This window comes from Nyctibius grandis, chromosome 5 (assembly GCF_013368605.1).
Source record: "Nyctibius grandis isolate bNycGra1 chromosome 5, bNycGra1.pri, whole genome shotgun sequence".
NCBI lineage: Eukaryota > Metazoa > Chordata > Aves > Nyctibiiformes > Nyctibiidae > Nyctibius > Nyctibius grandis.
The window spans coordinates 74,531,712-74,554,052 of record NC_090662.1 but is presented as its reverse complement, the minus strand read 5'-3'; the positions used below and the strand labels follow the sequence as shown (position 1 = coordinate 74,554,052).

Below are 22,341 nucleotides of genomic sequence, written 5' to 3'. Positions count from 1 at the left end.
TGTCGTAGGAAATACATAAAATTACAGGACAGAGAAATTCTAACTGTTTGCCAACAGTAGAGATTTGAATTGAGGTCTCCTGTGTAAGTTGCTGAAGCTTTCCTTGCAGTGGAGTGAGACTTCTGTTAAGAGGTTTGTTAATTTCTTTGGGTTTGGTTCTTGAGTCAGCTCCCTCTTGAAGGCAATACTGCCCTAAATTTAGAAGTTTAGCTTCAGGGTAGTGCGGCTTTTCACTGAGGAATAGCTTGAAAATATGTGTATTTCTCTTCATTGTGGATATAATTATTGTAACCAAGTAGTTCCATTGGAGTCTCATTATTAGAGTATGAAAATATGAAGTCACATTTGCTATTAGCAGGTGTGAGTCTAGTCAATTCCATAGCTACAGAATATATTCATAGCTTGACAACTAAGGCAGTTGACTCTGGTAAAAACTGAAGTAATGTAACATTGCAGTTATGCTTGTAAAGAGTGGCTACTGGGTAGTCTCATGTTAGGTTCTTATCAGTTAATTTTTTTTCATAACAAAGCTGGATGAGTTACCAAGAAGGGTATGAATCCTTTGTTTGGAATAAATATATTTAAAATAGGGGTTCATAAGTCATTGTTTATGATCATTATTTGTTGGTTTTCTTCTCAGTGGTTAACCATTAACTATTTCTGACACCAGGATAAGTGAATCAGGTAGCTTGTTCTTAGTAACAGGCAAGCCAAAGAGATGACTGGAGAGTACGGTCTGGCCTTACTAAAAGAGCAGTCTACTCTGTACCTAAGATGTTTGGTTTCTTGATAAATTACTTACAGGTGACCTGCAGAAATGGGAGGGAAAAACTGCTCCAAGGGTCAGTTAACTTGGGAGTAAAGAATTAGAGGTGGGGAAATGGGAGGTATTTTTAGGCCACACTTGAAGGTTTTCATTCATTCCATCTGCTAAGTTTTTGAGTGAAACATGTGTCCATAAACCAAACAAATAGCACCTGGGATAAGAAAAAATCAAACCTAGTGTGTTTGCTTTTCGAGATGAGCTTTGAGGCTAACTTTCACTGTATATCATGACTAGCTCAAAGTGGTTGTCTGTTTTGGATATCTGCATAGTGCAATGGATAAAATTTCATTCAGAGTCTTGTGATTTTTCAGTAGAACATAATTTACATTTTAATGAATTCTGCAGGGACAGAAATAAAACTGAAAATGTGACTGGGTAGTGGACACTGACCCTGATTGCCTTAGACGAAGCCTGCAGAAGGAGCTCCAACTTTATTAGATGCCAGAGAATCCACATGTGAGCAAGTTGTTCTGTGGGCCCTCTGAGAGGGCAAGCATTAACAGACATTAGTTCACAATGGATCAGAAAGCTGAGAATCCAATCATGAGTCACAAATCTATAGGAATCCAGGTTTCATTACGTCTTCTGTGGCAGAGTGATTTGCTTTTTTTAGGCCACAGTCAAGTGAGTATGAGTTGTTGAGGATATATTTCCCTCCTGTAAATTAAAATAAATAAATCATTCTGAAGAACTGCTGGGTTTTTTTGAATGTGGAAAGAATCACACATAGGAAATATTACATTGATTCAGTGTTGGCATGGAACACTTGAGCCCTTAAGAGTAGTCTCACTGCATCATGCCCAGATGAATCCTGTGGGCACAGACATTTGTTCCTTACAGAATTTGAACACTGCTTTTCTTCTGCTGTGTGCATATGATGTAGGTAGATAGTGATTTTCTCAATAGTGATGCCACTGCTAGTATCAGTGTGTTGTTACCAGTAGTTGAGCCCTTTAAGCAGTAAAATATGCCCATGAGACAGGGCTTTGCATTTTACCTTTTGTTTCTAGTATTTTGGTTTTCACATGTGTGGAAGTGGCAGAGCAGAAATAAGAGACTGAGAGATGTCCTACATGGCATGGTTCTTTCCAACCAAAACAATTCTATGATCCTATGATGTTGTGGCCAAAAGCTTTTTATATCTTATTCTGGAAGATTTTGTAATAAAGTGTGCTTTTCGTTATCTTCATTGATTGTTGAAAGGACATTTTTAAATGCAGTCACATTCTGAAACTGTCTTTAGGTAAAAGCACAAAGTAAACCAAAATAATTTTGAGTGCAAAGCCATGGCAAGTGAGTATGAGTTGTTGAGGATGTATTTCCCTCAACATAGTTACCACTAGTTAGTTTATTTATTGCTCTTTCTGGTAACAAGAAAGCATTCAGGACACTTTGTAACTTGTCAACAAAAGTTATGGGAAATTGTTTTATGCTACTGCCGCTCATTCGGCTGTCACCTTCTCTGTTGATTGTTGAATTTTATTTGAGTTGCAAAATAACACACACTTACTCCTCCCAGTCTGTCTGGTGTAAAAGCTCCATAACTGTTTTTATCTATGGAGAAGTGGGCACAAAGAAAACTGTCAGAGAAGGTACAGTGGGATGGAACTGTTTTCTGTAGTCCCAGTACTTCCCCGCTGTGACCACTGCAGTCTTGTCAGCACGTTCAAATGTAATGCTGTCAAAACAGCAGCTTTTGTCTTTATTGAGCTTGCATGGTAGACAGAGGGGCTCACTGAATGAGAGGGAAGGATGAACCACCACCAGTCTCACTTAATCTTCCTTATTTCTGGTAATATTTTCTGTGAACCTAATCCAGCCCCAAAAATGAGAACATATGGGAAGTCTGTGGAAAACTTGCAGAAACCCAATGATTCTTTGTGTTACAGTGGGAATCAAGTCCTGTAACTTTGTCTTACAGATTGTACGGCAAGTTATTTTTATTTAAGATATATTTGAGAATGCAGATTTCTGTTAGTCTAGTGTTTTCCTATACATTTATATCCATTGCAGAACACTAAAGTGCAATTGAACTCCAATGGGAAGCAGTTTTCTCTCCTTCACGCTAGATTCAGTTAGATTGTTAAAGGCAGAGAAAACACAGAATGACTGCCACCTGAAATATTTCATCCATTGGTTGTGTTAGCAGGCTGAACATGTATTAGGGAAAGGACAATATAAAACAGATAAGCCAGCCACTCCTTGCACTTTTCCCTAGGTATCAGGGACATCAGATGTCATTGTCATACATACTCCTTGCAGAGTCCCTTCATGTTAGTATTTGAAGTTATTTTATCAGTTGTGAGTCCTTAAGGCCTTGGATTGTTGTTTGCTGACCCAATTCCTCCTCAGTCTGGCTTGTGGAAAAAAGATACATTAGTTTTCTGCTTCTTATATGGCCTTGTTTGTCCTCCTGTTCTAGTAGCTTTCTCTCACCTTTTCTAGGGCTGCCCCTTTTAGGTTTACCTCCTATTCTTCAGAAATCACTGCATCACAAACTGTGCTGTTTTATTAGCAGTGCATGTCTGAAGACTAAATGTATACACATCGTGAATACTCAGTTGTTAGTTACAGTGATTGCAAGAGCTGTTAATCATTGCTGAGATTTAGTGTTGGTTGCTAGACATTCTTTTGTCCCAGTCTCTTTTTGCCCCAACATTTCAGATACCAAGATAACATCAGAGCTCTTAGCTGGCAACAGTGACTTCTTGACTAACTTTTCTGATATGAAAATTGTTTCGTCATGGTATGTGAAAAAAAGAGCATAATGGTAATGAAGCAGCCCCATGTCTTTCTCATCCTTTTTTGCAATACTCTGTTCTTTACTTCAGTTTTGCCTATTTTAATGTGGCATAATTGGAATCTGAAGAAGCCCCATGACACAGTTCTTTTATGAGCTAATTCCTGAATGTTTTTCAGGTTGTTTTTTCCTGATCCTCCCTTCCATATGAAGGCTCTGTGAATGAAAGCTTCAGGAATACTAAGGAGTATCTTTAGATATCCAGGCAGATATAACGGGAAGCTGGATTTGCTCTGATGGTAGCTGGACTATGGAAGTTAATCAACACTGAGCAGGATCAGACCTGACCTCAGTACTCCATTAACTAAACCATTCTGGCATCTGTTTCTCTGCGGGTTCCTTCTTCTCGTAGTGGGTTTGGCAGGAACATATTGTTAAAGCATTCTAGATAAGAATTGGAGCATTTCCTTTTTTTCTTGTTTCCACAATAAGTAGTCCTCAGTCTCCTTTCAGACAAGTCAATGAAAGCTTTAAAAATGTTTTTTCTTGGAAGCAATGCAGGACTCAAAGAGAGTTTGCAGCATGCATCTGTATTTGTTAAGTGGTCTAATGCCACTGTCCTGTGTTTGCTTTGGGGTAGCAAAGGTAATTGTCCTCCTGTAACTAGCTGAATTTTCTTACTGAATTTTCATGTTTCTTCCTGAGCTGGTGTGATTGCTTGGTTTTCATTTCCCTAACAGATCTCTGAGGAGAAGGGAAAAGTGAGATTCAGTTAACTGACAAGTCATCTGCCTACTCTCTGATGCTTATAACTCTCCCCACTGTAGCATATGGCTGCTCTTCTGCCCCTTTTTATTTATCTCGCCTCTTTATAATATCAGTCCTTGTTATCAGTCTCTCTGAAGAGAATCAGGTTCAGCCTTGCAGTATTTCCAGCAAGCTGCAGGTGGAAGGTTTTGGTTGCCTCAGCTTTTTGAAGTCTTTGAAAGTAATGAGATACAGATGATCCAGGCAATGGATGGATAACATAATTTTAATTGAAGACCTCTTGCCAGAGTATCTAAGGATATGTAGGAGGTGTTCCTAGTCCACTGGGACATGTTATTTGCCAGAGAGTAGCTTCAAAATTGAACATACTAATGGAAAGATGTAGGATAGCTCTGAATACTACCAAAGAAAAATTAAATATGCACTGAATTAGTCACTTGTAATACATTTTTTCCTGTGGTAGATCTAATATAGTTACTGATGTTTTTTTCCTAATGAATGCTGAGAAAAACCATTCATTCTTTTATTATCATTGCTATTTTTTTATCACAAAATTGTACTTCAATACCAAGAAGAGCAGATAGTGCTGAGGGCAAACAACTTGTTTTCCTGCCTTCGTTCCTGTTGTCTGTTGTATTTTAGTACTGGCATACTGGTTCTACTGAAAGCTTAAACAATAACAAGGTCATTGGGAACTGGAAGCCATGCTAGTATCTGATGTAAAGTAAGTAAAACTGAAGTCAGTTTTACTCCTTAGTCAGATATCAGTGGTGCCACAAGGTGTCATGAATTAGCGAGGGGAGTGAATCCCCTAGAGTTATGTGCTGTTTTAACATACAAATTTACCAAGAGAAAAATGCTTATGGTGGTCCAACTTATTCAGCACAAGACTTACTTCATGCATATAAAGTGATTGATTTACCTACTCCTGTAGGTAGTTTCTTCACACTGATTCCTTGCATCTTTTCTCAGAAGTGCATCCAACAGCTGAAAGAGAAGGATGCAAGTGGATTTGCAGAATGCAGTCTAAGCCCCTGTTAGCATCTTCTGAGCTGATGGAGAACACTAAGTGTTTGAGACGCTGGGTTCTTGGTTGCGCCCTGTAGTACATCTTCAAGAGAGTATCTTAAGTCATGGTAACTTCTTTGCGGCTGGAAAGGTCCTCAGTCCTTTTAGACAAATTTGGATGAGGGTTGCTCACTGTTCCCCCTCGCCCGCCAAGTCCTTGAAACATCTGATTTTTTTTTTCTTACTACTGCTTTTATTTGGTATTAAGAGATAGTGCAGAATTAAGCAGCTGTGATTAAAATTAACAAAGAGGATAAAGAGGCTGCAAGAGAACTAGCTCAGGAAGAAGAGACAGATTAATAACACGTGACCAACAGAGGTGCCTAGATTTCATGAAGTTATGCCAGTAAATGCTAAACATTGTAAATATATGTTTGACGATAGGCTGACCAGAATCTGACTGTGCTCCTTGTGAGGCAGAGTGTCCATGAATAAATAGGTGGGGACATACATCTCAGAAGGAAGTACTGCAGATACATGCTCCTGCATTTGTGCAAATACATAACATACGAATTTAGCATATAGTTTTAAACAGCCATACAGTTCTGTTCTCAAAAGGCTTTAATGCAGCTGCTCTAAAATTAGAGCACTGGGGGAACGCAACAGATCATGACTCCATTTGGTTTTCTCTCTACTATTAATGGAATAAAATAGGATTTCCTGTCTTGTCTGATACATTTCTCTTGGGGCTTTCATATCCTGGAATTTGGACTATGATATCCTGCTGATATCTATGAAAGTAGTTGAGAAGTTTCCGTCCAGCTTCCAAAGCCTTGAGTGCTGGTTTTGACTCTGTGAATCAGATGTTTTTGGAAAGAGGTTTTAATAAAGAGACAAATCAAAATATTTTTATTAGTTAAATCATGGTTGCTAACATGTGCAAATCTTGTACTTTGTTATGCTTGCACAGGAATTAGGGATTGCAGTAAAATATTCTTCTAATTATTCGAAGAACTGGAAGAACAAAATTCAGTTCTCTTTCTGTTCTGCAGGTCTAATGGGATTAAGCAGCAACATGTATTTGCTTTTGCTATCAAACAGATCTGAGTGTTTCTGTGGAGCAGGTAAATTCAGGAGATCTTTCTGTCCAGCTGGTTTTCAGATTGGATTCTCATTTCAAGTGAAATTAACTTTATGGAAATAATTAGGGAAATAAAATAAAAGCATTTTAAAATCATGGCAGATTTCTATTTTTGAATTAATGGTATTACACAGGGAAAAGCCCTAAACTTACATCTTCTGACAGGTAGCTTCAAAAAGTGGGCCATTAAAAGACAGCATTGCATTTTCCTGCAGATAGGATCATTTGCAAGAATTACAGAGACTTTAATCCCAAAACTTTGCATTTCAGAAAGATGTCTTTACAGTTATGTATGTTTAGGAAATAGGGCTTAATGCTCAGAACTGCTTTGTTAAGCTGATGGATTTTCATTCATTCTGATGAATTGCTTAAAGAATTGTTCTGCTCCTATCCCCTTGCTTACTCATGAGAAAATTATTTATTTATAATGCTTACTTACTATATTTTAAATGAACTATTGATGTCAATCTGTTGTCAAGGACAGCATAGCTGCACATTCTAATATATACATAAGGTTAGTGTTTCTGTAGGAATCACAAGTCCTTTATGTGCTTTATGAATTATATAGCCTTTATGAATTATATGTTAAATACCCTTCTGATCAGGTCTTCTGTGGAGTGACTATGTGATCCCTTCTGTCTTAGTTATTCTCTGGATTTTATATATGTTACCTGTGATATCTTGAACTCTATTTGGTCTTCGTGTGTTTTTCCATCCAGCAGATAAATGACTAGGGTCCTGCCAGTCCTTCTGATTTCGGGAGTCTCTGTAGTTCACCTGTAATTTTTAATATTTTTTTTTCTTAGAGACCTAATACTGTTTCCAGGTTCTGCCCCCATTCTCCTCCCTGCCCTCCGAGTTTAACTATCACTTAACTATGTTGTACACATCTCTGAATCCCCTTCAAATGTTAAGTCTTCTTTTTTACCTACTGCACTCTGGGTGTTGTGTGTTACATACAAAAAGATTATAATGCTGACATTGGCACCACTAGATTTGACCTTTCGCAGCTGCAAGCAGGGACAGTTTTGTTGTGTTTCCCTTTATTGCCTTCGTGCATGGCACTGAAAATAGCTGTGAAATTTTGGGGGAAGAATTACTGCAGTCCAAAGTAATGTCTCATTTGCTTTGACACTTTTTTATATCAACTTTTCCCAAATCGTCCTGTAGAAAGTCTGTATTTGGGAATATCATTTTGCAGCTGTATGTTTCCTTTAAGTTTATCCTTTCTTTCCAGTCTCTCCAAGTCCCTTTCTATTGCTACTTTTTTCCACACTTATGTTTTAACTACTGATAATTTATTACCTAGGAATTTCATGAACAAGATGTTTACCACCTAATAATTAATGACAATCATTAGCAAATCAGGGCTGTGCTCGTGTTGGTCACAAGCTGTGAATAATGGAGGGGGCTTATTCTTTACCTGTTCAGGCAGACTCTGGGTACTGGAGAAAAAAAAGGGACTGTGTGTACATAGTAGAGAATACAGCTGGAATATAGTTATTGATTGAGATCTGAGAGCGTATCTCCTTAATAGAATCACGGAATAGGTGTGGCAGGAAGGGACCTGCTGAGATCATCTAGTCCACCCCCCATGCTCAAGCAGGGTCAGCTAGAACAGCTTACCCTGGACAGTGTCTAGTCAGGTTTTGAATATCTCCACAGGTGGAGACTCCACAACCTCCACATAACTTCTTCCAGTGCTGTACTAATTTCTCAGTGAAAGTTTCTCCTAATGTGCAACATAAACTACACAAACTGCCCTTCAACTAAGTAAAGAATAGATTAAGCTGTCCTCGACAAACCAAGTAAACCCACCTCTTACAACTTTCTTTTACAAAATGTGTCCTTTATTGAAGACTCTCATGTGACCAGGTAAGAGCATCCAAGCCAAAGCTTGTGGCTTCTGGCTGCAAATTTACACATTCTAAAAACACAGACTGGTAAAAATTCCAGAATTTAATGCTCCTCAGGGTAGCTCTCCCTCTGCTAGCCCTACAAAAGATCACAGTCTCTGATACCTCACTTCACTTTTTCAGGACCATCCCAGCAGTACTGCTGGAGGATGACTCTAGGAAGAGGATAACTGCTTTCTCTGACAGATGAATTAAGGAGGTTCAACATTTGCACAGATTCCAGTTCCATACCTTCTGTTACACACAGGCTGTTATTACAACTGCTACAGCACTAGACTCATAGGAGACATCAAAATAATTGCTTTGTCCTGCATCAATGTCCAGTTCATAGGAATGTTGTAGAGGAGTTTAAATCTTTGCCATAGCGTTATGGCAGTAGCACTAAGTAGGTATCATTAAGTATATTCACCCAATTACATACTCCATTCTCATTTTCTAGTCTATGGCCTAAGAAATACTCAGATTTTGGTGTCCTTGCTATATTTTGGATCATATTTAGAAGGTGATCTTGCTTTGCAAGAGTCTTTCTCTGAGATTTTCGGCTGTGAAACCCCGGTTTTGATTCATCCTGTGGATTATCAAGACACAGTAGGAAAATTTATCTGGGCTTACCTGAAAATCTTCTTTAAGCAGCAGCCCTTTCCAGAGCTGGATGAACCACTCAAATCCAGAGATGGCAAGTGGCATCCAAAAACTTAATTTGCAGAAAGTATATCTCTGTTTTGAAGTGGTAGAAACCATGTAGTTCCCATCCCTGCTTTCTTCCAGAACAATCATTCTGGTCCATAACTCAGGGAAGAATACTGCAAAAGCAAAAGATGAGCACCTCTGACAGTAAATGAATGGAATGGCTCTACTGCTGAGCTTTGAGTCCCGTTTCCCCTTTAAGTTGCTCCCCCCGCCTGCCGCCGCTTTGATTAATATTAACTGCTCAACAGAGCAGTTAATGCATTGTGATAGTTTGAAAAATCCTGTTATTTATGGTGATAATCTTTGTGGACAATCAAGTTAGTATCTTCCAAAACTTAGGCTAATATGCATTGAAACAAGAACAGGGACTGCTCTCTCTGTTGAGACAGGAAGACAGTGTTTTTTTGAACAGTATCTCTTACTGTTTTGAATCTCCACATCAAACTCCTTTCAAATGAAGCACCAGATCCAAAATGCACAGGAGATGTGAACTCTTCGTGCTGATCTGAAGACTCTTTGAATCAGGTTTCCAGCTGCTAAAGAAGATGATGTCCATCTTTATGTCTCACAGAAGTTTTCTTTAAAAATTCCTGCATGGTGGGAAAGAACAGCCTTTCAAACTGTTTTCCAAGATGTGCTGCTTCTTGATTCCATATGAAACCTGTGAGCTCATTAAGATACTGTAAATGAAGGAGGGGGGAAAATGGGGGGGAAAAAAAAAAAAAAAAGAAACCAAACAAGGACAGCGTGAGAAGACTGTGCTTCTTCATACGGGCCATTCTCTTCCTCATCTTCTCTGCACACTGACTGGTCTGAGAGTCAATTGAAGAAACAGTGGAAAATCTCTCTGTCTTGAAAAGAATAGCTAAGATAGGTAACCTTTATCTTGTAGGACTTAGCAAACAGAGGAAAATATTACTGGCAGCTTTTCCAAAGTGTTGCTGACCCCAACAGAAGGGAGGGTTTTAAAAGCCACCTGGACACTGAAGAACCTTTCTGTGCTGGGCTTTGGTGGTCCATTCTGCTTGTCCACATAGCTTCTTCATGCTTGTCCTTTTGGTGCAGGTCATCTCCCTGTTGACTTATTGTTTAAGTAGAGGCCTGTCAAAGCCTAATTCAGAGTGTCTTTTTGTCACTGCACTTGTCCTGAAGTGAGTTCCCAGCATTGACACTTATTTTCTCAGTCGTGCTCTTAGTAATTCCTCATAACAAACCTCCTGTGGTTTTGGCCATTTTTATGGGGGTCATATTTAAGCTGTTCCATGTATTTTTCATTGTATCATCTTTGCTTCAAGCAAGATCACCTATTTTAACACAGCACAGAGGAAGGTGGGGAGCTTTCTGTTCTCTGTAACTGGGCCACAGATGGCCCAGGGCATGTTATTCAAAGTGGAGGTATAAACAGAACTTGCTGCTTCTTTTTGTCCTTAGTGGTTGTGTCTCAGTATTTGGTTTCTCTATGTCTCTATTCTATGCCAAGTCTGTTAAGAGCGCCCCTGGTGTTTAACCAACAGTAGAAAGTCTGATGTCAAAAATAAATCTTCCCTCGCTCTCACATGCGTAGTTATGCAGCTTTTCCATCACCCATTGTGTGCATGGGATGGAATGATTGCAAAAGTCAACAAGAGTATGGCCTCATCCCTTTTCCTCTTGGTAGTGCTTTCAATGTCAGACTGTATGTGACTGACTTTATGATAGTGTTCTGCAGTTACCTTCATGACATAAACACCAGGGGAAGGACAGATTTGATGGTTGTGTGGAGGATAATAGTTTCTAATCATGAGAAGGAAATGAGCCAACATTTTTTGAGAAGAAGAATCCAGTGACATGTATTATACTGTTGAACCATTTCCCTGGGGAAGGAATGTCAGTGCCATCACTCTCATGCAATTAAATACCAAGCAGCATATATTATTAAATTATATGGTGAAAAAGGAATTAATAGATGACTTGATCTATTTTTGCTGCTTTCACCTTCCAGGATTCAGTTGTATCAAACAGAAAGAGGTGGATCCTGTGAGAATAAATAGCTATGAGAGCATTTTTACAGTGTTCACGTTGTATAAAAAGTGAGATTGGTAGAGAATAAAGTGTCAGGGAAAGCTCTTTTATTGCTAGAATTCTAGCTAGCTTTGGTTGGTATGGTTGTATGCAATTAAGTCCCAAATCAGTGGAATTATTTGGGATTTTTTTAAGGAGCATGAGTGAAAAAGCATTTGGCCTCGGACCTAAGGTTTAAAGTATAAATTTTAGCATCAACAGTACTGCTACTCAGTAGAATGACAGAGAAAAAAACAGAGAAGCAAGCACAAAAATTGAGGAGCCCTGGAGAGGAGAAAACAGTTAGTGCTATTTGGTATGGGATGCCACCTTGTGGAAGTTTTTAGGATGTTATATCTCTTATCAAATCTCTTGCAAGTCTTGCTATTTACTCTTTTAGAATCATAGAATCGTTTTGGTTGGAAAAAGACCTTTAAGATCATCAAGTCCAACCACTAACCTAGCACTGCCAAGTCCACCACTAAACCATGTCCCTAAGCAGCACATCTGCTCGTCTTTTAAATACCTCCCGGGATGGTGACTCAACCACTTCCCTGGGCAGCCAGTTCCAATGCTTGATAACCCTTTCCGTGAAGACATTTTTCCTGATATCCAATCTAAACCTCCCCTGGTGCAACTTGAGGCCATTTCTTCTCATCTTATCGTTTGTTACTTGGGAGAAGAGACTGACACCCACCTCACTACAGCCTCCTTTCAGGTAGTTGTGGAGAACAATAAGGTCTCCCCTCAACCTCCTTTTCTCCAGGCTAAACCACCCCACTTCTCTCAGCCACTCCTCATAAGACTTGTTTTCTAGACCCTTCACCAGCTTCATTGTCCTTGTTTGGACTCTCTCCAGCACCTCAATGTCTTTCTTGTAGTGAGGGGCCCAAAACTGAACACAGTATTCGAGGTGCGGCCTCACCAGTGCCGAGTACAGGGGGATGACCACTTCCCTTATCCTGCCGGCCACACTTTCTAATACAAGCCAGGATGCCATTGACCTTCTTGGCCGCCTAGGCACACTGCTGGCTCATATTCAGCCAGCCATTGATCCATACTCCCAGGTCCTTTTCCACCAGGCAGCTTTCCAGCCACTCTTCCCCAAGCCTGTAGCATTGCAGGGGGTTGTTGTGACACAAGTGCAGGACCCGACACTTGGCCTTGTTGAACCTCATACAGTTGACCTCAGCCCATCGATCCAGCCTGTCCAGATCCCTCTGCAGAGCCTTCCTTCACTCAAGCAGATCAATGCTCCTGCCCAACTTGGTGTCATCTGCGAACTTACTGAGGATGCACTTGATCCCCTCATCCAGACAGTTGATAAAGATATTAAAGAGAACTGGCCCCAATACCAAGCCCTGGGGAACACCACTTGTGACCGGCCACCAACTGAATTTAACTCCATTCACCACAACTGTTCGGGCCTGGCCGTTCAGCCAGTGTTTTGCCTAGCGAAGAGCATACCCATCCAAGCCATGAGCAGTCAGTTTCTCCAGGAGAATGCTGTGGGAAATGGTGTCAAAGGCTTTACTAAAGTCTAGGTAGACAACATCCACAGCCTTTCCCTCATCCATTAAGCAGGTCACCATGTCATAGAAGGAGATCAGGTTAGTCAAGCAGGTCCTGCCTTTCATAAATCCATGCTGACTGTGCCTGATAGCCTGGTTGTCTTGTACATGCCATGTGATGGCACTCAAGATGATTGTCTTCATTTAGCCCGCACCAGGGGCTAAACAATAACAGTTTTTCTCTCACCCAATGTCCCTTCCCCAGCCAAGGAAGAAAATTGGGAAAAAGAGGGAGACTTGTGGGTTAAAGTTGAACAGATTTAATAAAATCAAGAAACCAATATCAACGATAACACAAAACACACTAAAGTATACTTAGCTACAGAGTTGCAGCAGGTTGTTCCAGGAATACCAACCACTGGCAATGAGAAAAAGGGAGGCTAGAAGAGAGGAGAGCAAAAACAACCCCACCTCTCACCAGCAAGCCCTCCCTTTTATAGTGAGCTTGATGTTAATGATACAGAATACACCTATGGGCCAGCCTGGGTCAGCTGCCCTGCATTTAACTGCTAAGGGCCTTGATCACCATGGCTGGCCACAAACTGAAACAAAATCCCAATGAAACCAGGACAATGATCTGCTCCATACCCTTCCCCGGCACCGAGGTCAGACTGACAGGTCTGTAGTTCCCTGGGTCCTCCTTCCGGCCCTTCTTGTAGATGGGTGTCACATTTGCTAATCTCCAGTCAACTGGGACCTTTCTGGTTAGCCAGGACTGCTGATAACTGGTGGAAGGTGGCTTGGTGAGCACTTCCGCCAGCTTGCTCAGTACCCTTGGGTGGATCCCATCCGGGCCCATAGACTTGTGTGTGTCTAAGTGGTGTAGCAGGTCACTAACCATTTCCCCTTGGATTATGGGGGCTTCATTTTTCTCCCTGTCCCCTTCAGTGACTATCTTCAGTCACTGTAGATAATCCTGTTTGCATATATCAGCCATGGTGAGAGCGTGATCAGTGCAGATACTGTGATATAATTGTAGTATTGCACTAATGTTTGTTGTGAGAAAGCTCTGAAGGGAACTGTAATCACATTGTGCACTTTGGCATATTAACCCAATCACTACAGCAACTGGAAAGGAGTTATTCCGTGGTTATCTTCAGTGGGACATGAGAATTGCAGGAAGAAAGAGGAAATGTTGACATGTCTGCTGCCTCAGCTGGCATACCACTTCATTTCACATTGTAAAGGACTCTTCTCCCAATGTGTTCAGATGTCTGGCATTCAAGTTGTTTCTCCATAGTGATCTGCCTAGGGACAGCACAAATGTGTTGCTAATCCACAAGACCTTTGTTGCACGTTTCACATTGTCAAATGCTTCTTCCCTGCTAGAGGCTTTGTGGAAAGGTGAAGGTGCAGTAGGTGACCAGTCTTCTGCCAAAAGCAAAGTGGTTTGCTCCTGAGTTTACCAAAATACTTGGGTGGCTACAACAAGCAAATGAAGGAATTCTCTCTCCTGTATGGAAGTGTATATAGAGGGTCTCCTGAACTGAGACTCTGTCAGAGGGACAGAGGCCATCTGTCCATTTTTCTGCTCTCCAGCTTTGATTCTCCTGCTCTTGGTCCTTTTCTGTCTTCATGTCCATCCCATGGAGCACCAGTCAGCCTGTCACTTTCCTGGTTTCCTACACTTGAAGGTAGCTCTCCCTTCCCTCATGTAAGCAAACAGTTGCTTCTAACTTTGTCTAAATAAGCATAAACAGGAGCCTTCTAGAGTAATTTCCTAGCCACCTTTCTCTTCTAGACCAAATCTCTGTCAAGGATTGTGTTGTTTTTTTCCAAATGGTAAAGAGATGCTGGTAGAGGCTTCTTTCTTCTACCTCTTTTGCTACTATCCTCATAATTGGAGTTGGATACTGAGGTGCAATTCTTCATGGGCTGATCTTTCTATTGATTGCATATGCTCCTTTTTGTCCTTTACTTGACCTTCCTCTGTAAGCCTTTTGCCCTGATCTTGCTCTTACCACCACCTTGTTTATCTACAATGATCTATTGCTTTTGGCTTGGTGATTCCAGAATTCACTGCCCTCTTCCAAAAAACTTGAGCTAGGGCTGTGATTTCTGAGCCTGACAGAGTATGAAAGTCCAAGGAACACATTTGTGAATAGCCTTTAAAGTCTGAATTCAGGTTCTGAAAGAAAGTTACACTGAACAATTTCAGTCTTTGGTAGAAACTTCTTTGGAAACACAGTCTCACCCATGGAGTGTCATGAAGTCATTGATTGAAGTGACACCAGCTATTGGCAATGTACAGCCCTGGCAGTTTAGAAATGCCATTTAAAACCTTAAATTAATGTTGTGTGCTGAGAGCTGCTTCTAACCTCCTGAACCATCAAGCTCTCAGCCTGAGCAACTGCCTGCAGTTCCCATCTAACGGTTGAAGCAGCTGACCCACAGAGTGGATTCCTGAGAGGGCTGGAGGCACCAAAACTGCAGCAATTCAAGGACAGAGTAGATGAAATTTAAAGTAGGAGCAATAGGGTGACTGATTCCATTAATTGCAGACAGTTTAAACCTGTGATGATGTCCACTGGGTACTGCAGCAGGATGTGATCAGGAGACTTCTGTTTTGAATCCCCCCACAGTTCTCTCCTGCTCCAAGTTCCCATTGACCTTGCTGACATACTATGAAAGGCAATGAGAAATCACTTCAAGACTGTTAGTTGGAGAGGATGCATCTGGGGGAAGAGATGAAAGTCCTGTAGCCCTTTCCTGCCACATGCATGTGTGTATGTTTTGTATGAATCTTTTCATAGGGATAGTAGCTGTTTGACTTTTTCCTGCTACTTACACTCATGTTGCAGCTGCATCCAGCTCTGTTACAGGAAACAGATGTTGAGACACCCAGTGATGCAAAGCTCCCCAACTCTGCGGAGCTGAATGTTGAGTTGTGGAGTTGTGCATGTTGAGTTTTGGAAGCAGAGGTACATCCCAGCCTCCTACAAGAATGCAGAAAATTTCCTTTGTGTTACCCAATGCATGTGCTTGTGAGCTTTAGATAGTTGTGGGGTTTTTTTTTCCAGATTGCTAAGCTAATGCTTAGGTGCAAGGAGGCCTGGAAATAACCACCAATGCAGTATAGTTAATCTCCGTCTCTTATTCTCCTTCTCTGCCTACACAACCCTATATTTTTATGCTTTGCATTATGTTAGCTCTCGTGGACTTAGTACATTGGGAGATGCTTTACTTTGCCTCCCATGGGAATGCCTGTGAGCATCTTGCATAAGGCCTGCTCCTGGTCACAATTCTTCACCAAACTGGTGAATCTCCCTAGATGCAAAGCAGTTTCAAAAGCTTCAAGCAAACTAGGAAGGGGGCTCAGAGGGGACAGAAGGGTCACAGGGGAAGTAAAAGAAGGTAACCATGCATATGATTATGAAAACATAAGCCTGACTCATAGATAAAGTGACATGAATGTAAGAAGATATTATTCTAGTTTTTCTTTCATGTTCTGTGAAGCAGAAAAACCAAAAGGAGCCAGTTCTACCCTGAACTATCTGCCCTGCTGGTAAAATCACCTCAGACAGAAGTGGGTATATTTTCACAAAAAGTTAGGTCTGTAGCTCTTCATCATGCTAGATTAGTGCTCATCACAACGCACGATTGAACCCTATAGTGGAAACCTTGAATTTCCAGTTTGAGTAAAAGTTGTCAGTTTATGCAAGCACAATGGGCTGGGCTGGGTGTGGTGAACCTGCTAGATAGCAAGAACTTTTGTTCCTCTTGTTCCTCAGTGCTGACAGGTAAGCACCATCATCTTTGGGATATGTGAGTAATGATTAGGTGCTGTTTTGTTTTTCCCGTGCAGTAGTCCAAGGAAATTGGAGTAAAATACTCTGCATTGGGAGGGGGTACTCTGATGCCCCTCCCAGTGAAGGTGATGTGAATTTCACCTCTGACCTTGGCAAAGGCTAGATTTGACAGGAAACTGTAGTAGTACTGTTTAGTAGCTCACAGGTTTAATGAAAGTGCAACTAACTCCTGCTTCTGATTTCACTGCACAGTGATCACAGATCAGATGGGAAGTTGTATAACAGCCATTTTAAGCAAGTACTAAAAGATGTCCAGCGTTTAGGCCCCCTGTAGTGCAACACTTGGCCATTGTTGTGAAGACCTGCCCCATGACTTAGGGTGGGAAACTTTATTTCCTTAACCAGACATGGTATTGTTAAGAGTGAGAAGCAAAGTGAAGTTAATTTTATCTTTTATTAGCAGCTTTGCATTTCCTACAAGTTCTGTCACTGACAGAGAGTAACAGAAGTTGAGCTTCCTGTAGATAATAAACCCAGAAATCTGATTTTTGTGACATTGAACACTGACAAACAACAATAAAGCTATGAGAACTCATACTAAAACTCAGCCTGGCTATTGAGACTGGGCATTTTATCACAAACACTTATTGAAATTATACTATTGATTGTAATTATCTCCAGGACTTTCTTGCGTGCCCTAGGATGAGGAAATACAGGGCTGGATACTCTGAGACATTGTAGATGACTGCAGAAACAAGTGCAACGGAGCATTCTTTCAAATAAAGTTTTTTATCTTCGTACAGAAAAATTGCATTGGGTTGTGCTTTTCGGAGATCAGTGAGTAGCCCTGGTTTCATATGTTTAGTCTTTAAAAAGAGAACCTGCCATCCAATGGCTTTTGAATAGATTTACAAGTATGGGTGACATGACCAAGTCTAGATAGGAACATTTAGTTTCACTTTGTTTCAGCACCAAGCCAGTGAGAGCATTACTGCAGAACAGTTACCTGAGAATTTGCTTGAGAAATTCTTTCCTTTCAGAGTGGGGGGAAGGAGCCAGTACAATTTATTTTAATGGTGCAACCTCTCTTTTGTTTATCTCTTTGCAGTTATGTGGCTGTGGGCTGCTGGGTGTGGGCATCTGGCTGTCAGTGTCACAAGGAAACTTCGCCACATTTTCTCCTAGCTTTCCATCACTTTCAGCTGCCAACCTAGTCATTGCCATTGGCACAGTCATCATGGTGACCGGCTTTCTGGGCTGCCTAGGTGCTATCAAGGAAAACAAGTGCCTCCTGTTGAGTGTAAGACATCAATACTTCTTTTCACTAAGACCAGCGATTGTTGCTTTGTTATTATTTTATTTAAATGACCAGTGCAAAATAGTCTTGTGGATCACTGTAACATTGCCCTTGGCTTTCAATCTTGTGTATGCTTGCAGTATGACATCTCACAGCTTTGGTCACAGTGATGTCATTGGTGTATTAGCATTACTGTGTGCCCTAATGTATTAGATAGAAAAGCAAATTACTGTCAGTTACCTCTGAATCGTTAAACATGAACTGTAGGGTCAACCTGGATAGCCCTTCTGGTTATGTCTGTTAGAAGGATTGACTGAAAAATCTTAAGTGCAGTTGCTTTTTATGCCACTCAAAGCCTCTCATGGGTATTTTCTACTTTGCTTTTATCTAAGGCCTTTGTCAGAGGTTGGTGGAAACCATCTGACCCAAAGTTAAGAAGTCAAGGTCTCTGCCAGGCCTTATCGAAAAAACAAAATATAATCTGATCCTTGGCAATCTTTGTCCAGCACTGAAGCACAGAGGTTGGGAACCCCTCTTAGAAAACACAGTGTGGGTCACTCCTCTTGCATAAACTCAGGAGGCTTCATTATGCTTCTCCCCACCCCAAAGGAGAGAGGTATTGTGGCAGAAGGTGAGAGGAGGGCTTTCAAAGCAGACAGCTTCCAATTCAGTCACAGTTTATGAATCACAGGTGCTGTGGCATTAAGGAGCACGTGACTTTTCCTTGTGTAAAAGTCTCCCTTACATGGTGTTGGGGAACAGCTGGGCAGCATTCCTTAGACCACCTCAGAGAATTAAACTGCAGACAAATGTGCACCTGTTTTTCGCTATCTGCTGCTTGGTTTTGTGTGTTGTACAGCTAGGAAAGCAAACAGAATAGTAATGAGGTCTATGCTATTCATCCACACAAACTGCAACACCAGCTGAATTTTGTTTTTTTTTTTTTTTTAAGAGTGTTTGTAGTCTTACAAGGTTCTGCAAAAGTCTTTTTATACTATCATGACTATCATAAGTTTCCAATTGGAGAGCTTGCTGCACTGCATACTACATCTCCCCTGGTGTCTGTGTGGGGGATGCCATGCCTATGTGCCAGTCCACTAGTACATAAAGGCAACTAGTGGGCATGAAAAGTAGCAAGAAACTACTGGAGCACACACTTGGGATGCCCCTGCAGAGAGAGATTTCAGCTACAGAGAGTTGGGAATAGAAGTGCTGAGTAATATAATGACTATCCCAACAGGCACTAAGATGTGGTTAAAGCCCACCTGTTAGGGAATCACTCCTGAGGCACATCACATTGATATTTGTGGTAATGGGTTTAGCATCTGTTCTGTAATCTGTATGAAGGGAAGAGACTACGAGGGCTGCGTGCTGTGACAGCAGTCAAAAAAAGCAAGACAAAAGCATTGCTGAAACCTGCAAACTGATAGTAGGACAAAACCTACTAAAAAAAAGATTTAGATAATGCTAGACAGTGAGTTTCCTCATTGATGGTGAGGCCTACAGGAGCTTTGGTGGCAATATGCCTGAATAGTTTGAAATCAAACTTGCATGTTTTTGGCAGTAAAGGAAAGGTTTAGAGGACAAGGCCTATAATCTTCAGACTTTCTAGCAGCCACAGGTTTGCTCTCCAGTTGGCAAGTGTGTATACACTGTCTGTTTTTCCTTTGTTCTAGTTTTTCATCGTTTTGCTGATACTTCTCCTGGCAGAGCTGATATTACTCATTTTGTTCTTTGTTTATATGGACAAGGTAAGCAAATATGCCATATAGATTAATTATCTGTACTAGCATGTAAACCAGGTTCAGTTTGCTCTTGTTTGATAGAGGTGTGTACGTTCTCCTTGCTCTTCACTTTGGTGAAGGTTTAACCTTGAGATCTTGGCTGTTTTCTGTAAGATGCTTCTGTAGGGGAAGGAGGAAGTGATGAGGAGGGCAAACAGGAGAGAAGAACCAGCTGAGCTTTACAGTTTCCTCCCTGAAATAAACCCATGGTCCAAGGCCTCCCTTTTAGCCTTCTACTAAACACTAAAATAGCCTTCAACACAGCTGTTTGATGTCTCTGCAAGAAGCTGATCATTTCGTGGACCTGGTTGTGGGAAGTCCTACTTAAGACCTGATTAGGTTCTTAGGGCCAACCCTTGAACAGGACTGGAGGAGAGAGGCCTGCAATATTCACAGATTATTCCAGATGCCACCAGCTGTCTCACTTGACTGGGCAGTCCCAGAGAGTTTGACAAGGGTGTGGAGTGGATCAAGAGGCAGCTTCTCATGAAGCCCATCTGTAGGAGTCTGCTATCTAGTAGAGACTAAGTGATGTAGGCACAACTGGCGGGCCTGTCAGATAGGTAAGACTGGAAAAATCCTTGGGGAACTATAGAACCCTGCTAAACACAGGAGAGAGCCTTACAGTGTAAGCATGTTCAGACTGATTTGAAAACTAAGCTCCTATGAGATTTGTATCTCTTCACAGGCTGTCATTATGATGCCTGCCACTTTCAGGGAGCTGGGGTGAACTGCTGGTTTTGAATGGGATGTCAAAGAGGGATGAAACAGATCTTATAAAATAGTTGACCTTTATGCCAGGACCCATAGGTTAATCCTTTCTCTGTTGCCAGCTCACTGCTGTCAGAGCCAAGGTACATTCCTACCTGCATCCAGGACTCCAGGCTCAGACTGAAATTTATACAAGAAATGGGACATCTCAGATCTCCCATTAAGCATTCCAACTTTCTCCTCTAAAGAAAGAAGAGCACATTTGAAAATAATAAATCCTACAAGCCTGTGCCCACAAGGAGAACAATAGTAATGCACTTTTTCAATTGATTTTGTATTGGCCATTTATTATAGCCTGCCTGAAGCTGTGCAAGGGATAACTATGTTAAGGTAGGGAGGCTGGGACTCTGGTTTTATGATACTAGCAAATTAAAGCAGACCATAGGTTACAGGCAGGAGAGGCTGCTGTGGGGTCTCTGGCAAACTTAAAGTAAGCTCAGCAGATTTCTGACTCTTAATAGAGGGGAAGCCGTTTGGTCTCCAGTCTCATGAGAATTAATCCAGTATTTTGCAATCTGAGGGAAAGACTAGGCCTTGGCGGGTGTGAAAGGTTCCACTGACTTGTGAAAGTCTTGAAGCTATGATGGAGCTTTTCTACCCATGTTAAGTTTGTGGTGAGAGAGAAGGTAAGAGAGATGATACATTCTATATGCAAGTCTGTACCATTTGGTCCTTTACTCTAAACAGCTGTGCATTGACTTTCTGTATTTTTTACATGATGCAGGTCAGTGAGAGTGCAAAGGAGGATTTGAAGGAAGGTATGAAGCTATACAATTCAGAAAATAATGTTGGACTGAAAAATGCATGGAATATCATTCAAGCAGAGGTAACATATTTTCTCAATAGAAAAAAAAATAACAATTTGACTATAAAAGCTGCTGCAGTCTGTGGCATCCATGCCAAGTCTAAAAGATGGCTAATGCAAGCTTTGGTTTCTGATTTTGCACTCCTGAACATCCAGGGAATACTGTGAAACCGAGGATCAAAGTGTACTCTGTAAGGTGAAAGATGCTTACCTACCTCTGAGATTCTCTGTGCCTATCACAGGCACAGAGATGATCTGAAATAGAGGAGAAGGTAGAACTGCAGCTTTGGCAGCTAGGCTTTTGCCATTCAGCAGTTGTGGGCAGATTACCTTATGTTTTGGTGTTTGGGCTCATGCCTCTATGACAAGAAGACTAACATAACCTTGGGCATGGAACCGTTTATTTTTTTTTTATGTTGTTAAGTATTTGCTTTTAGTGATCACTGAGCACAAAGCACTTTAAAAAGAACAAAAGTGTTGTGGCAGACCTTTTGAAAATGGTTTAGTGGAAGTAAAAGTTTGTAGTGATGCATGATTCAGAAATTGTGCTAGTTAAGTCATTTTATTAATCCTTTTGCCATAGATGAAATGCTGTGGTGTGAATGACTTTACGGATTGGTACCCAGTGCTGGGAGAAAACACTGTCCCAGACCGATGTTGTACAGAAAACTCCCAAGACTGTGGACGGAACTCCACTGAATTAGTGTGGAAAACGGTAAGGCTTGCTTTCCCCAGGTCAAGGTTTAGGGAAGGTGGGAAGGAAGAAAATAGAGGGAAAGCATGTGAAAGAAAATGTGATTGGGATTTCAATTTTGATCTTTCATCATTTCAGGGATGTTATGAGAGAGTTATGACCTGGTTTGATGAGAATAAGCATGTCCTTGGTTCAATTGGGATGTGCATCCTCATAATGCAGGTAATACTGCTATGATGTTTGTCAACAAGGCTTTGATTTGCTGTCAGCATTCTTGATTCTGCTGTGTGTGAAAAGAGGTGCTCAACCGCTTTGAATTTGATCATGATTTCAAAAATGTCAGATTTTTTTTTATGAGTTCCTTTAAGGTCATCCAGTCAGAAAGGAAGCAGGTCAGTAGCCAGTCCCACAAAGAAGACATGCGACAGTGGGGTTTTACTTACCTGCGTTTTAACTTCAGAGCACCACTTTGGAGTTCCCATGTTTAGCCATTTGTTACGCTGTCCCTTAGGGAACTGTTTTTTTTAAATTTTGGAAGCAA

At 41.1% G+C, this 22,341-nt stretch overlaps 1 protein-coding gene across 2 annotated transcripts in view; it reads left to right on the top strand.

The window, feature by feature from the left end:
- Positions 1 to 22,341, top strand: part of TSPAN9 (tetraspanin 9) — a 186,637-nt gene that overhangs the window by 159,728 nt on the left and 4,568 nt on the right. For both annotated transcript variants that reach the window (XM_068401620.1, XM_068401619.1), the window contains 5 exons: positions 17,558 to 17,749; positions 19,423 to 19,497; positions 21,026 to 21,127; positions 21,690 to 21,821; positions 21,939 to 22,022. In XM_068401620.1, the coding sequence (XP_068257721.1) occupies positions 17,558 to 17,749; positions 19,423 to 19,497; positions 21,026 to 21,127; positions 21,690 to 21,821; positions 21,939 to 22,022 (585 nt within the window). The remainder of the gene's footprint in view (positions 1 to 17,557; positions 17,750 to 19,422; positions 19,498 to 21,025; positions 21,128 to 21,689; positions 21,822 to 21,938; positions 22,023 to 22,341) is intronic.